Source organism: Dysidea avara, chromosome 3 (genome assembly GCF_963678975.1).
Source record: "Dysidea avara chromosome 3, odDysAvar1.4, whole genome shotgun sequence".
Classification (NCBI taxonomy): domain Eukaryota; kingdom Metazoa; phylum Porifera; class Demospongiae; order Dictyoceratida; family Dysideidae; genus Dysidea; species Dysidea avara.
This window is the reverse complement of record NC_089274.1, coordinates 50136130-50150074: the sequence shown is the minus strand read 5'-3', so window position 1 is coordinate 50150074 and position 13945 is coordinate 50136130. Positions and strand designations below refer to the sequence as shown.

The 13945-nt window shown below is 39.1% G+C and overlaps 4 protein-coding genes across 4 annotated transcripts; 1 reads left to right on the top strand and 3 right to left on the bottom strand.

Annotated features, from left to right (window-relative positions):
• Nucleotides 1-1756: 1756 nt before the first annotated feature.
• On the bottom strand, nucleotides 1757-6168 carry LOC136248599 (serine-rich adhesin for platelets-like). Its single transcript, XM_066040368.1, has 3 exons — nucleotides 6065-6168; nucleotides 2456-4388; nucleotides 1757-1912 (listed from the first exon to the last, which is right to left on the bottom strand). Exons 1-3 carry the CDS (start codon nucleotides 6166-6168, stop codon nucleotides 1757-1759), a joined length of 2193 nt encoding a protein of 730 aa, XP_065896440.1.
• Nucleotides 6169-6565: 397 nt separating this feature from the next.
• On the bottom strand, nucleotides 6566-8672 carry LOC136251540 (uncharacterized). The gene is made up of 4 exons (XM_066044009.1): nucleotides 8517-8672; nucleotides 8156-8472; nucleotides 7817-7982; nucleotides 6566-7170 (listed from the first exon to the last, which is right to left on the bottom strand). The coding sequence occupies exons 1-4, from the start codon at nucleotides 8635-8637 to the stop codon at nucleotides 6638-6640; spliced, it is 1137 nt and encodes a 378-aa protein (XP_065900081.1). The 5' UTR covers nucleotides 8638-8672; the 3' UTR covers nucleotides 6566-6637.
• LOC136251539 (dynein regulatory complex subunit 3-like) lies at nucleotides 8597-12931 on the top strand. Its single transcript, XM_066044008.1, has 10 exons — nucleotides 8597-8795; nucleotides 8847-8963; nucleotides 9015-9325; nucleotides 9374-9493; nucleotides 9538-9650; nucleotides 9697-9982; nucleotides 10033-10103; nucleotides 12243-12366; nucleotides 12417-12494; nucleotides 12719-12931. The coding sequence occupies exons 1-10, from the start codon at nucleotides 8636-8638 to the stop codon at nucleotides 12872-12874; spliced, it is 1536 nt and encodes a 511-aa protein (XP_065900080.1). The 5' UTR covers nucleotides 8597-8635; the 3' UTR covers nucleotides 12875-12931.
• LOC136251542 (large ribosomal subunit protein uL5-like) lies at nucleotides 12859-13818 on the bottom strand. The gene is made up of 4 exons (XM_066044013.1): nucleotides 13668-13818; nucleotides 13411-13558; nucleotides 13016-13365; nucleotides 12859-12965 (listed from the first exon to the last, which is right to left on the bottom strand). Exons 1-4 carry the CDS (start codon nucleotides 13671-13673, stop codon nucleotides 12936-12938), a joined length of 534 nt encoding a protein of 177 aa, XP_065900085.1. The 5' UTR covers nucleotides 13674-13818; the 3' UTR covers nucleotides 12859-12935.
• Nucleotides 13819-13945: the final 127 nt, after the last annotated feature.

The window sequence follows — 13945 nt, the reverse complement described above, 5'->3', positions numbered from 1 at the left end:
CCTTTGCTGAGCAAATTTATTATCTAATTCGTCAAAAAGACAGAGTGGCACCAAAAGGCAAAGCCTGTACAAGGGTGCTTCCCTAACATCAAGAGAGCCTTTGGTGCTTATATGCTCCTGCTACGCCCCTGTGTAACATACTTACATAATAAAGTTAATACAAAGAAAACAAAAGCAATGACAACAAAACAGTTACAACTGATACAAAACAGGTGAAAAAGTGAAATCGTAGAGCCTTACAAACTTTAGTATAAGGTCCAGTATACAATACGAAATGGCATAGGTGTGTTCACACCTTCGATTCGCTGAACGAAGTTTCACAGCAATGGTAAATAATATAACAGTAATAGTTGAAATGATTTAGTATCAGACCAGCCGACCCTTACAAGGACACTAGGACAGCATCAGCTACCGTTCAATAGTAAATAGATACATGCACAATGACCGCACCTTGATTTTTGCCCGAATAGCTACATTGCATTTAGGCTTCTCTGACAGTAGCAGCCTACCTATTGCACCCAGCACACATATACACAATCCAAATCCACTTAAATGGGGTTTTGACTATCCCTGTCTTAAAAATGTCAAAAGTTTCTCTTCAAAATGTCCAGGATATTAGGCAGCATCAGACTAATGGTACACTATAAACACAATAGTGGTCATAACACACTAACAGAGGTGTGATATTGTTGTCCAGACTGTTACAAGAGTAGTATGCACACCGTATTATATATAGCAAGAGTAAATCCTCTTCCCATTATTTACTCTTGATTATAGTAATAGTGTGACCATACACTTGTGTATTCAGGAGTAGATGGGTAGCTTTAATAGTATTAGCGACTCTTTTTACATTTTGCAAAAGGACAGGCAGCATCAGTGGTATATCATCAGTCTAGATCTTATTAATGGGGCGTGGTCTCAAAGATTACAGGAATCATACTGTATAGCCTGTATATTCGAGGGGCACTATTTTTGAGGTTGAGCAATGTAAATTTTTTTTGCAGATTTGCAAACGATCCCAGACTATTATATACAGTATTATCTATATGCAGGCATGCATCTACCAAGGGAAGCACTTTAAATAATTTTGTGGCATCTAAATATGCTGCTCAAGGAAAGTGTTGATACAATTATACAACTATTACTACCAAGAGTAAAATAATGGAGAGTAAACAATAGAATAAATTATATAACTTCTCCATTTATTAATTTTACTCTTGCTACTACATACAGGGAAATACTATATAGGAGAAGAGAGTTAATTGGGATTGTCACCTGACCAATTAAATACCTCTGGATCATTGGCAATGCTCATCCATCATGTAACAGAAATAGCAGCATGTTCTTAATTCCTTGCAAGTTTGGGAAGAACACCTCTATGGGGAGTGGAGATCAACATTCCCAGTAAAGGAATGAAATCAGATTCCATGCACTTTCTCCGCAGCCGCCACCAAAATACTGAATGCTTTTATCCTTGTTCCAGTTGCCCAGCATGGAGAAATTAAAGACAGGCTGAGTAGTACTGGACAATCATGTAGGAAGTCATGATGACATCACCAGATCATCATAATTATGAAGCTCGCTTCACCTGGATGATCTTGTGAAAGAGCATCGTACATGATGTTAACCATGAGAGCAGCCTATAATAACAGATGGCCACCAAAGCTATCAATATGAGTTGAAACACAAAGGAGAAAGAGGGAACAAAGAAACTCCTATAGTCCAATAATATATATAAATTCTGATCCTGGTATGGTTAAACCAAGACAGGCTTGAGGAATAACTTTGCAGCCAGCTGCCACTGCTCGTACCAGAAGAATGTGCTAGCTGTCAAACGAAACAGGTCATCGAATACACGTTGGTCTAATGTGGCTTGCAGATCTTGCTGAGAGGCTGAGTAAATGAAATTATGCTGGAGACACCAGAAAAAAACAGTGGCAGCATCATCAAGAAAACTGAGCTGGTTTGTATCAATGGAAAGAAAGGTGAAAGCTAAAATTAATCACAGACACTGTTGTATGAGCTTTTAAAAGTAGCCAGGACAAATTCACGTAATCCCAACCTCAAGATGCACCACATAGTACACATAGAAAGACTGCGCTGCATAATACAACCAAGACAGGAGCAAAGGTTATGGTCAAATTAGCACTTTAGGATGGAAAAGGGCCCAGTACAAAGTATATAAGTGAATAATTTTACAATGGTTGAGACAGCTACGTAAGAGATGGAGCTCTTCTTAAGGGTCGTCCAATACAACAAGTTTGTCCTGGGCTAAAGTTACCTTAAAGCGGAGAATTCAATAATTCTAAGCCAGAGACTTGCTTGATTTCAGGGGAAATTCAGGAAAGTAGTCCCCAGCAGGCCACAGTTGGACAAGTTCAAATGAAGTCCAAACTCAGGTCCTCAAGTGGCAGAGACAAAAGAGTTATATAACAAAGCTAGACTGTTTACTAACTAATGTTACATCATCAACTGAAGACTGTTTACTAACTAATGTTCCATCATCGACTGAAGACTGTTTACTAACTGATGTTCCATCATCGACTGAAGACTGTTTACTAACTGATGTTCCATCATCCACTGAAGACTGTTTACTAACTGATGTTACATCATCAACTGAAGATTGTTTACTAACTGATGTTCCATCATCGACTGAAGACTGTTTACTAACTGATGTTACATCATCGACTGAAGACTGTTTACTAACTGATGTTCCATCATCGACTGAAGACTGTTTACTAACTGATGTTCCATCATCGACTGAAGACTGTTTACTAACTGATGTTCCATCATCGACTGAAGACTGTTTACTAACTGATGTTCCATCATCGACTGAAGACTGTTTACTAACTGATGTTCCATCATCGACTGAAGACTGTTTACTAACTGATGTTCCATCATCGACTGAAGACTGTTTACTAACTGATGTTCCATCATCGACTGAAGACTGTTTACTAACTGATGTTCCATCATCGACTGAAGACTGTTTACTAGCTGATGTTCCATCATCGACTGAAGACTGTTTACTAGCTGATGTTCCATCATCGACTGAAGACTGTTTACTAGCTGATGTTCCATCATCGACTGAAGACTGTTTACTAGCTGATGTTCCATCATCGACTGAAGACTGTTTACTAACTGATGTTCCATCATCGACTGAAGACTGTTTACTAACTGATGTTCCATCATCGACTGAAGACTGTTTACTAACTGATGTTCCATCATCGACTGAAGACTGTTTACTAACTGATGTTACATCATCGACTGAAGACTGTTTACTAACTGATGTTACATCATCGACTGAAGACTGTTTACTAACTGATGTTACATCATCGACTGAAGACTGTTTACTAACTGATGTTACATCATCGACTGAAGACTGTTTACTAACTGATGTTACATCATCGACTGAAGACTGTTTACTAACTGATGTTACATCATCGACTGAAGACTGTTTACTAACTGATGTTACATCATCGACTGAAGACTGTTTACTAACTGATGTTACATCATCGACTGAAGACTGTTTACTAACTGATGTTCCATCATCGACTGAAGACTGTTTACTAACTGATGTTCCATCATCGACTGAAGACTGTTTACTAACTGATGTTACATCATCGACTGAAGACTGTTTACTAACTGATGTTCCATCATCGACTGAAGACTGTTTACTAACTGATGTTCCATCATCGACTGAAGACTGTTTACTAACTGATGTTCCATCATCGACTGAAGACTGTTTACTAACTGATGTTCCATCATCGACTGAAGACTGTTTACTAACTGATGTTCCATCATCGACTGAAGACTGTTTACTAACTGATGTTCCATCATCGACTGAAGACTGTTTACTAACTGATGTTCCATCATCGACTGAAGACTGTTTACTAACTGATGTTCCATCATCGACTGAAGACTGTTTACTAACTGATGTTACATCATCGACTGAAGACTGTTTACTAACTGATGTTCCATCATCGACTGAAGACTGTTTACTAACTGATGTTCCATCATCGACTGAAGACTGTTTACTAACTGATGTTCCATCATCGACTGAAGACTGTTTACTAACTGATGTTCCATCATCGACTGAAGACTGTTTACTAACTGATGTTCCATCATCGACTGAAGACTGTTTACTAACTGATGTTCCATCATCGACTGAAGACTGTTTACTAACTGATGTTCCATCATCGACTGAAGACTGTTTACTAACTGATGTTCCATCATCGACTGAAGACTGTTTACTAACTGATGTTCCATCATCGACTGAAGACTGTTTACTAACTGATGTTCCATCATCAACTGAAGACTGTTTACTAACTAATGTTCCATCATCAACTGAAGGTACCAAAGATTCAGCTGTATGAGATCGTAAAGATGAACTGCATCAATGAATTGTAATAATAACAAGCAAAGGTGTAATTTTTGCCCAGCCGTTGTACAGTAAACAGTCATCTGTTGTCAAAGCGTATAACTTGGCTGGCTGAGAGTAACTGTCTTATGCGACAAAGATTACTTTTACAGCAGGAATAATCAAGAAAACACAGGCAGCTGGATATGTAGAACCTTATGTGACTGAAGATGTCCCAGAGATTTTCTGCTTGTGTGAAGTGGTGTCCCTACGACAATTTTTAATAGGCAGCATTTTGGGCATTACTTTGTCATTTTAGGGGTGATCCTAACAGTACTATACTGTTTGATAATCATGTATCATTAAAATTGGTAAGATATCCCCATGCAAAGATTACTTTACCCTATATAGTGATTCACGACTTTAAAAAGGATACTACAAGTAATATGTCACTGGCAATAAATTTTCTTTTTCCCCCAGCCCTCTGTGATTAAGCTTTGGAATCTCTCCCTCTACATAGCTAACTCCCTGTGCATTTTAATCATTTGTGTTTTCTGCACACTAATAACTAGGGCTGTACGATGATGAAAAAACCTATATTTCAATAAGCTTCGATAACAAGCATTTTATCAAGATAAACAATTTTTTTTTTTAATCTCGATAATGTCGTAGAGTACTTACACAAGTTTTGTGTAATAATATTTTTAAGGTTGGAAAACTGAAATCACCTTTTTTAGCATTGCCACAGCTGATTGTGACCTTATACTCACAAGAGTCATCTGCCTGCTTTTAGTATACAATATTCTAGAGATTTACTATAATCTTGAAATATTGATAATAGGAAATTCGTTATCTTTATCATGATAATGATAGAGGTATCACGATAATCATATTATTGTTACTATCACATCAGCCCTATCAGTTATTAACACATGTTCCTATAGGCCTGCTATAATGTGTGACTGGATCTTGTACATGTATATTATGTGACTATGTGTGCGGCCACATTAGTCACATGTACCTAACACAGAGGAATATACTGTAAATGGGATTGAACCCATGTAAATTGCAAACACAATTAGGGCCAAAAGACAGCTATGGCTTTAATCTATGTAATAATTATTATGAGATTGAATCATACAAAAGAGATTTAATGTTGATTATTATCGTAATTTAGAGATTGAATCATTATAGATTGATTGTTTTAATATATGTTTTTTAGTAAAGAAATGCTCATCTAACCCCAATGTAAAACAAGTCAGTCCAATACAGTTATTAGGTAACAGTGCATGGGGTATATCCATTCACTGTACTGGATTACTGGACTCACTTAGACCGCACAAAAGTGTTTTTAGAAATCAACACCACACACCATTAGACATTAACATTATCCACTTCAGTGTAGCAGTTTTTATCAAAAATGATTTGCCTATGTTAGCAATGATACAAGCACTGTGCACTAATGTATCTGTCTGTCTTCTCTGGCCTTGTCTTTTCCTTTAATAGCACAGACTATGTAGCATAGAACGATACAGCATTGTCTATATCCTTTCAGCAGTCTCTGTATATTCACTATTATAATGGGTACATTTGTGTTAAGGAAATGCGATCATGTTTGAGGGCATTGGCAACAATTAAACTGGTTGATCAAATCTTGTGCCATGTTTCACAGTAAGTCTTGACTGATCCACAACATAGCTATCATACACATTGCTAGGACAGTTTAGCTCATCTGATCTCTCCTCCACCAAAAACTTTTCCTGTTCATGTGCCACTGCTTGGTGGAATTCTCTCACCGATGCCGGCCACATGTTTTACTTGAACTATGATGAGCTTGTGTAGTTACTGTGTCATGTAACATGGTTGTCTAGTGGTTGTGTTTTGTACTGTGTTTATTGTTGTGTGTGTGTGCTCTGGTAGGAAAGAACGGCCCAGAGTAAACTTTTAGTGGTTGAAAAGGGTCCTTCCTGGTGTGGGCATATTTTATGTGAGTCTATGCAGTCCAGTGAGTGGATACACCCAGTAGTCCATGCAGTTCAGTGAGTGGATACACCCAGTAGTCCATGCAGTCCAGTGAGTGGATACACCCAGTAGCGGTGTGCACAATTGTGAATATATCAGCCAATTAGGCGTGCACTTAAAGAGGTGCTAGTATGCTAGTATCAGATGCACCTGTTACTGATTTGTACTTTAGTAATGCCACAACAGTTTCAATAGATGATAATATCCTCTCTTATTATCAACTCTTGATAATATGTATACACATTGTCTATAACGTTCCTAAATATTTGATCCTGCCTTAACCCAATCCTCCTTGAACTTGGCATATTTGATCGTGTCTCGGTTGTAAGTATACGACACATGTATAAACCCGTCTGGTGATTGTAGTAGAGTTGGGTAGCTAAACTCATTTCCAGAATTACCAGTCTCCAAATCACGTGAATACTTCCAAGTTTTGCCTTCATCCTCTGATAAAGAAATACGAAGTGGGTAACGGTCATGATTGGTTGGGTTATAAACTACTGCAATATTGCCACTGTCCAGTACTGTAGCCTGAATACCAGAATTGTTGTTAGGTAGTTTAGTCTTGCTAGGAGATGTCCACTTTTCTCCTTCATCAGTTGATGTAGTTTGATATATCCATTCTGCTTTACGATCTCTGAAATACGTCATCAAATACTTCACATCAGGTTTTGGTCGGATTACACTTGGCTGAACAAGATGACCAGAGTCTTTGTATTCTTGTTCATCCCAACTCTTGCCATGATCGTGGCTTACATGTAAGATGGAATGTTGGTCCGATGAAGACCCACCTAACCACATATAGCTCTAACACACATACTTACTTATAGAAGTTATCCATTTGATGTCACAGTAAATACTATCCGTAATTACAGGTTATCTTCATGAATGCATGAGGCATGCAAGAGTGAGTTACAAGCCGAAGAACACTAGTGAAAACAAGAAAGCTACAGTGCATTAATTTTGTTATGCGATTTGTTGCTTAGTATCATTTTGCAGCTGGAAGAAACAGGGCCATTAAGCTCCAGCTGCCCATTGGCTTATACCACAGAATTAACCCAGTCCTCTTTATTCCCACTCATTGGCTAGTAACTCATTCAGTGTAGCAACCCCCCCTCCCCCCCCATCAAGTCTTTCTTCAGTTGTGCATAATCACAAAAAGTTTATTTTCTTGCACGAGCTCCATAGCTTTTTGCTTCAATGACATGTGTCTAGTAACCGTTACTAACTTAAAATGACATAAATGGATAACCTCTGTTAAATTCTCATCCATTAATATAGCAAAGTGGGCAAGCAGACATTAATTGTCTCAAAAATGCAGTCTGAACTTTCTTAGGCTGCACTAACTAGTTACACCATCTAGTCACCAATGGTACCAAATATATGGTGAGAACCAGAATGAGAAAATAACTATAAAACTTCACGTGGCCGGTATACCTGCATAGTACATTGGAAATAGCCATGCTCCTGATAAGGATAGGATGATTCTGTTCCGATCAAATGAGCCATATTTTGAGAAGAGCAGTTGAGGCTTGGACCAGTTATACCCAGTTCCACTGGTATCAGTTAGCTCCCATACCTGGGCATGCTCCTCACTGCACACCTATAGTGACATCACACACATAACCCAGCTGCCTTATTTAAAGAATTGCGGAATCTATGCAATACAGGAAGACACCAGAAATGTGACCCATCAAAGTTTTAGTAGGTTTATGCTAGTTTACAGTTTTGTTGCAAACATTCCGCAAACTTGAACTCCAGCTCTGTACACCATACCTTCTGTAGACCACTGGCTGGTTGTTGGGAGTGGAACAAGTGAAGTACTCCATTACTATTGTCTTGAAATAGTACAGGGTTCTGGTTGGAGTAGCCTATCCTCCATGAGACCACCTTACCAGCAGACCACTGGTTACTGCTCGCGTTGAGGTGGGCCACTGCTATGGAACAATTGCTGGCTCCTTCATTCGTACCACTAAACCACGCCATTACAAAATTGCCCGACTCTAATCGCTCCAAAAATGATGCGTGGTTGGACTTTTTAGGGGGAATCATGTACGCTTCAAGTCTTCCATCATCAGTGGGCCGGATCACTCCTACAAAATTTAATATCGTGTGTTGCTAAAGAAGTGTGCAGTACCGTCGTAGGATGATCCCTGAGCTATTAATCCCACCAACACGCAGCTCACTGACAAGGACAACATCGCGGAGCGTGGTGAAGCCAATCCCAGTGTGGTCACACGAGCACTTGGTGACGTCATGAGCAGGCTATACGACACAATCGAGCCATCGGTTATTGACGAAGCTCTGTTACATCAGTGTATTGAAGAACAAGGCCCAGATGGAGAGGCGGGAAGGATAGCTAAAAGCGAGGGAATTGACTTCAAAGAAGTCCTTGAGCTAAGGCTGAGTTACAAAAGTATGGATTATTGTATCACCATGGCAACTGTCCAATTATAGTGTACTACAGATATTCTTCGTATGGAAAATTTGTGGTGCGTAGAGAACTTAACTAAACTACAATTAGACAATAACATAATAGAGAGAATTGAAGGATTAGAGGCGCTTACTAATCTTGTGTGGTTGGGTAAGTATTAATGAGCATACAAGGGACTTTCCCCTTATCACATATGCACAGATTTATCATTTAATAACATTGAAATGATTGAGGGATTGTCCAGTCTTGTACGACTGAAGGATCTCAGCCTCGCTCATAACCACATTAAAGTGCTGGACAAAATGGATGACTTACCACTGGAGGTGTTGTCAATTGGAAATAACCTGATTGAAGATTTGGACCAACTTAGTTACCTGCGTACATTCTCAATGCTCAAAGCAGTTACACTTTCAGGCAATCCTGTAGCCAGCCACGCCAATTATCAACCATTTTTATTAGCTCACTTGCCAGCACTGGTGTATTTTGACTATCGACTTGTATCAGATGAAGCGGTGAGTAGTTAGTAATCACTCACTCGCTTGTTACTTCTTACTCTGCAGCGTAAAGCAGCTCAAGAGCAGTTTCAGGATTTGATTGAAGGACTGGAATTACAAGAGAGAAGTGCTGAGAGGAAGGCTGCAGAACAAGAGGCTCTGAGACAGAAGGAAGAACTACGCAAGGTAAAGGATAAATTGAGAGTGTGACTTGCATCATTATGAAGTAGGCAGCTTATGTTGATGGGCTAGAAGGGAACTCCTTGTTTGAGGTGTTGTTTAAAGAGGACACTGAAGCCCCACGTCTCCAACACTTGTCAGGCGTTGAGGAAATGCTACAACAGTAATAGATGTACTACTTGATTTTGTTATCATGTCATAGCTTGTAGGTACCAGGAGAAGTTTGCTGCTATCTGTGAAGACTTGAGGGTCAGCGGACTGAAAGAGAAAGAGTTGTGGGATAAAGAGCGAGATGCCATTTTCACATCTCACTCACAAGCCAAGACATACAATCAACAGGAAGCTGTTGCACTGATTCAACAATATGAGGACACCAAACAACAGTTGATATTAGCAGGTGATATGGAGAAGGCTATTGCTCAACTTAACCCTGTTGTGGATGGGCTGAAACACAATCTCATGAAACTTGAAATGACATTAGTAGAGCAGCTTGATGTGAGTTGCTTGTGTGTTGTAATAGGTGATTTTCAATATGTTGAATTTAGGAGATTAACAAAGAGTTTGAGAGGAACTACACTGAGATGGTGACTGTATTCATTGAGAATGTTCAAAATCAATATCCTTTATGTGATGACCTAGTATCATCAATCACCTCATGATCTTAGGTAATCAAGATTTTATATGAACTATATGGTGGATTCAAAAAACTTTCCATTTCTTTCAACCATTTACTAAGCCAGTGATTACTGTGTTTAAAATTTTTTAAAAATCACCTAGATCTCTAAACCAACCAATTTAAATGAGCCTGTCCCCCCCCCCCCCCCCCCCACACACACACACACACACGCTTTTATGGTACAACGTTTGCAAGAAAAGATCAAGATACTCTAATAGAGCAGTCAAGATCTAGTTACTTTAATAGAGCAGTCGCAGTATTCAGAGAAGCAGTGTAGCAAGCTACTTAGCTACGTGTAGTTATAAATAAGGAGATTAGGGCAGCTATTGTCAGCAGGTAGTTACCTCCTTATTATTATTTTTTTTTTGGTCTTCAGCTCACTCTTTGCTGCTCCACTGTCCCTGGACAGCAACATGTGCAGCCTACCTAACCTAACAAACAGGATCTAAAGACTTAAACATTACTTAATACAGTAGCTAATATCAAGAGTTCATAATATTAGAAGAGGGAGAGTATCAAACGCTCAACATACCCTGTACAAACACACTGCCACAAGTTCACCTTTTGATGAAATCAATGCCTTTCCTAGTATGGAAAGGCATTGATTGGTGTTTAATACAACTCCACTGGTAAGAGAGAACCGTTGATAGGTGTTGAGTATGGTGAAGCCTCTATTCTACAGAACACAGTAAGGTGTTGATACTGTACTAGTGGCAGTGCATTTGATAAATGCATCTCAGTTAGATACTCTCCCTTACTACTATATTATAAACTCTTACTAATATGGTGAGCCTCCTCCAGGAGGAACGAATTTTCATCCTTAAACCGAAGAATTGAAGCTTTACACATGATCCATTTCTCTTTATATTATTTCAGTGATTGAACATAATAATGATTGTACCTGTGCCTTTCAATGTCACTGGCAACCAAGCTCTCAGTGCTGTCTCACTAAGCTACGAGCATTCCTTCGTGGGTAACTAGGCATTTCTTACTCATTTGTGAATACAGCTGTCCTAAGCATCACATGTGTGACACAATATGTCACAAACCTCAACACCTTGTGTTAGCACTTTACAATATGCCCTTCAGTCAGTGGCAGATCCAAGGGGGAGGGGGGAATGCACCCCCTTTCAAAAATATTTATATAACAACTTTAAACAGGCTGTTGGACTAGGCCTTCAGCACTTGTGCTTAATATAATAAACATATACTCTAATAGAACAGTCAGTCAAATTCTCTAATAGAACGGTCAGTCAAATTCTTTAATAGAACAGCCACCACATGAACACTATCACCATTCCCATGGGCACAATTAGCCAGCTAGGAATTTTGCAGAAAAATTGCACATGGTCCTCTGTATGCCATTCTATGGTATGACAGTTTGGCTCATAATTGAACTACCTATGACCGTCACTGATCCATGCAACTCTTTTTGCAGACCACCCTTAGTGCATAAAACTGCTCTACATAATCAGTCCTGAAACATATCAAGTACTGTGCACCCCTCCCAAACCCTGCTTCTAAGAGTACATTATGATAGAGGTGCCAATATTGCTATAACCAACATAATTATCAAGCAAGTCCTATATGTGCAATTGACAATTTTCTCTAAATTTATTTACAAACTGACAGTCTTGATTTCAATGAACAGTTGCGATTACATAAACAGGCATTGCTAGGATATTATAGCACATGGGTGCACACATAAATACTGAAGTGTATCTGCTGCTTATTGCCAATCCAATAAAAACAAGACAGGTAACCAATTCAATTATTGGTACACCTGTACATGGAAGTAGGATACTTTCCTCAATATATGCTTGATAATATTGATATCTGATAACTTCTCTACAAATTAGATTATTACCAATTCCAATAATGACATTCATAACAGCAGATCACCTAGGACTGGTTAAAAACATCTGAAACAAAAATTGTCTCTAGTGTCATGTTTTATGACATCACCTAGGTGACAGTGACCAGATTAAACAGGTATCACCATAACAACCATCAGTTGTATGACCCCTATATGACAGTAGTTACCACTTCTGAAAAAAAGACCTTAACTGATCCAATTACTATGACACAGTGTCGAGATATAGAGAACAGCCATCACGAGCACCTGTCTGACATTGCCCTCCAAATGTTAGAGAAGTTTGTAAAAAACCAACTACTTGAAGACCTCCATGATGAACTGAGAATAGTAAGGGAGATCCCCAAGTGTCATCACCATGGTAACTGTTCTCCCTTTAGCTATTTGTTGACAAGGACACATTAATGAATGCTATCAACACATCTCATGACCTGCACCTACTGAAAATTGATGAAAAGGTCAGTGACCCCAAACCCTGTAAAATGGGGGATGCTATTAGGTCATTGTAATGGGGGAGTAAATATCCATGAATCTTGTTTAGCCTGCAACAAAGCTCAACTAACTGCTAGAATGGTTCCTACACTGTAATCTTAGCAGGGTTGGTCCCAATAAAGGAGATTTAGAAAATTGTAATGGTCAGAATTGTGTGTCCTCAAATACCAGAAATCTCATGTGTCTACAGGAGGATAAAATGTTATCACAAATGAGGACACATCTCAAACAACTGGTGGACCAAATGGCACAAGATGAACTACAACGCAACAGAAGCCGTATAATGGAGATTAACCATTACATTGATCACCAACGAGAAGAACTAGAAAATCTTGATGACCAGTAGTATTATTGTTATAATACATACATACTTCAATCATTTGACATTGCAGTATATGTTAAACATGTCACTTTCCAGGCAGGATGATTCCCTCGTACTAGAAGGAATGACATTATCAATTAATAACCAGCAGGGTAGCAATCATACCTTTTGCTGGAACCATTTCATTGCTTCTTCCTTAGTGACCTTGTGTTGGTGACCAATCCGACCCTTCTTTCTCCTTCGATAAGCAACGTTGTACCCTGGTCGACCCAGTACAATATAGAAGTCCATCCCATATATTCCAATACTTGGGTTGTACTTAATGCCTAAATCAATGTGCTCTTGTATTCCAAACCCAAAGTTACCCGTGTCTGAGAAGTTTCCCCTTCTTAGCTCGTATTCTTTCACTTTCAAACCTCTCTCCAGAATCTCCTCAGCCTTGGGGCCCCTTACAGTGCAGTGTACGGCAATTTTTTCATTTCGCCGAATACCAAACGATCGTACAGTGAACCGTGCTATACACAATAAGGGTATTGAGTACACTAGAAGCAAGGTTATACCTTTAGAAAACACTGGTGACTGCTCCGTTAACTCTTCTAATACCTTCGCAGCTCTAGTCAACCTATCGCCACTTTCACCGACACAAATGTTGAGACATAATTTTCTAATGCACAATTCTCTCATAGGATTAGCCTTTTCGTCTGCACTCTACAGAACACAACAAATTAACTCAACATCTTCAATAATACTAACAACAACTAACAAGGACATTTCACAGCTTAAGATTACAAGGATACAAAAACACATGGGTACTCACCGCCATCTTGTCCCCTACGTAATCACGTGTAACGATGGAATCACGTGACGTGCTATGCGAGATAAGGTTTCTCTACTCCTCCGATTGTTCACACAAGAGGTCGTTTATGACGCTTTATAAGAACTGCTGAGTGCTCTCATTTATCTTAGTTTGCTCTGGAGTTACTTGGCAGCAGTGTTGTTGACGGATGATCGAGATCTAGTCTCGCGTGAAGTCTTAGCTACTGCGAGATGAGCAGGAATACAATCAAACGAGTAGGTGGCGTGTAAACTATGCTG

Coding starts and splice junctions, on each gene's coding strand:
- LOC136248599 (XM_066040368.1), bottom strand. CDS start 6,168: ATGTGGCCGGCATCGGTGAGAGAATTCCACCAAGCAGTGGCACATGAA. Junction 4,389..6,064: donor CTAAACTGTCCTAGCAATGT/GTATGATAGCTA, acceptor TCATTGATGCAG/TTCATCTTTACGATCTCATA. Junction 1,913..2,455: donor CAGTTGATGATGTAACATTA/GTTAGTAAACAG, acceptor TGGTGTCTCCAG/CATAATTTCATTTACTCAGC.
- LOC136251539 (XM_066044008.1), top strand. CDS start 8,636: ATGAGCAGGCTATACGACACAATCGAGCCATCGGTTATTGACGAAGCT. Junction 9,326..9,373: donor GACTTGTATCAGATGAAGCG/GTGAGTAGTTAG, acceptor CTTACTCTGCAG/CGTAAAGCAGCTCAAGAGCA. Junction 9,494..9,537: donor AGAAGGAAGAACTACGCAAG/GTAAAGGATAAA, acceptor ATTATGAAGTAG/GCAGCTTATGTTGATGGGCT.
- LOC136251540 (XM_066044009.1), bottom strand. CDS start 8,637: ATGACGTCACCAAGTGCTCGTGTGACCACACTGGGATTGGCTTCACCA. Junction 8,473..8,516: donor TCAGGGATCATCCTACGACG/GTACTGCACACT, acceptor TAAATTTTGTAG/GAGTGATCCGGCCCACTGAT. Junction 7,171..7,816: donor ATTTCCAATGTACTATGCAG/GTATACCGGCCA, acceptor ATATGTGGTTAG/GTGGGTCTTCATCGGACCAA.
- LOC136251542 (XM_066044013.1), bottom strand. Junction 13,366..13,410: donor GTCACCAGTGTTTTCTAAAG/GTATAACCTTGC, acceptor TATTGTGTATAG/CACGGTTCACTGTACGATCG. Junction 12,966..13,015: donor TGAAATGGTTCCAGCAAAAG/GTATGATTGCTA, acceptor CATTCCTTCTAG/TACGAGGGAATCATCCTGCC.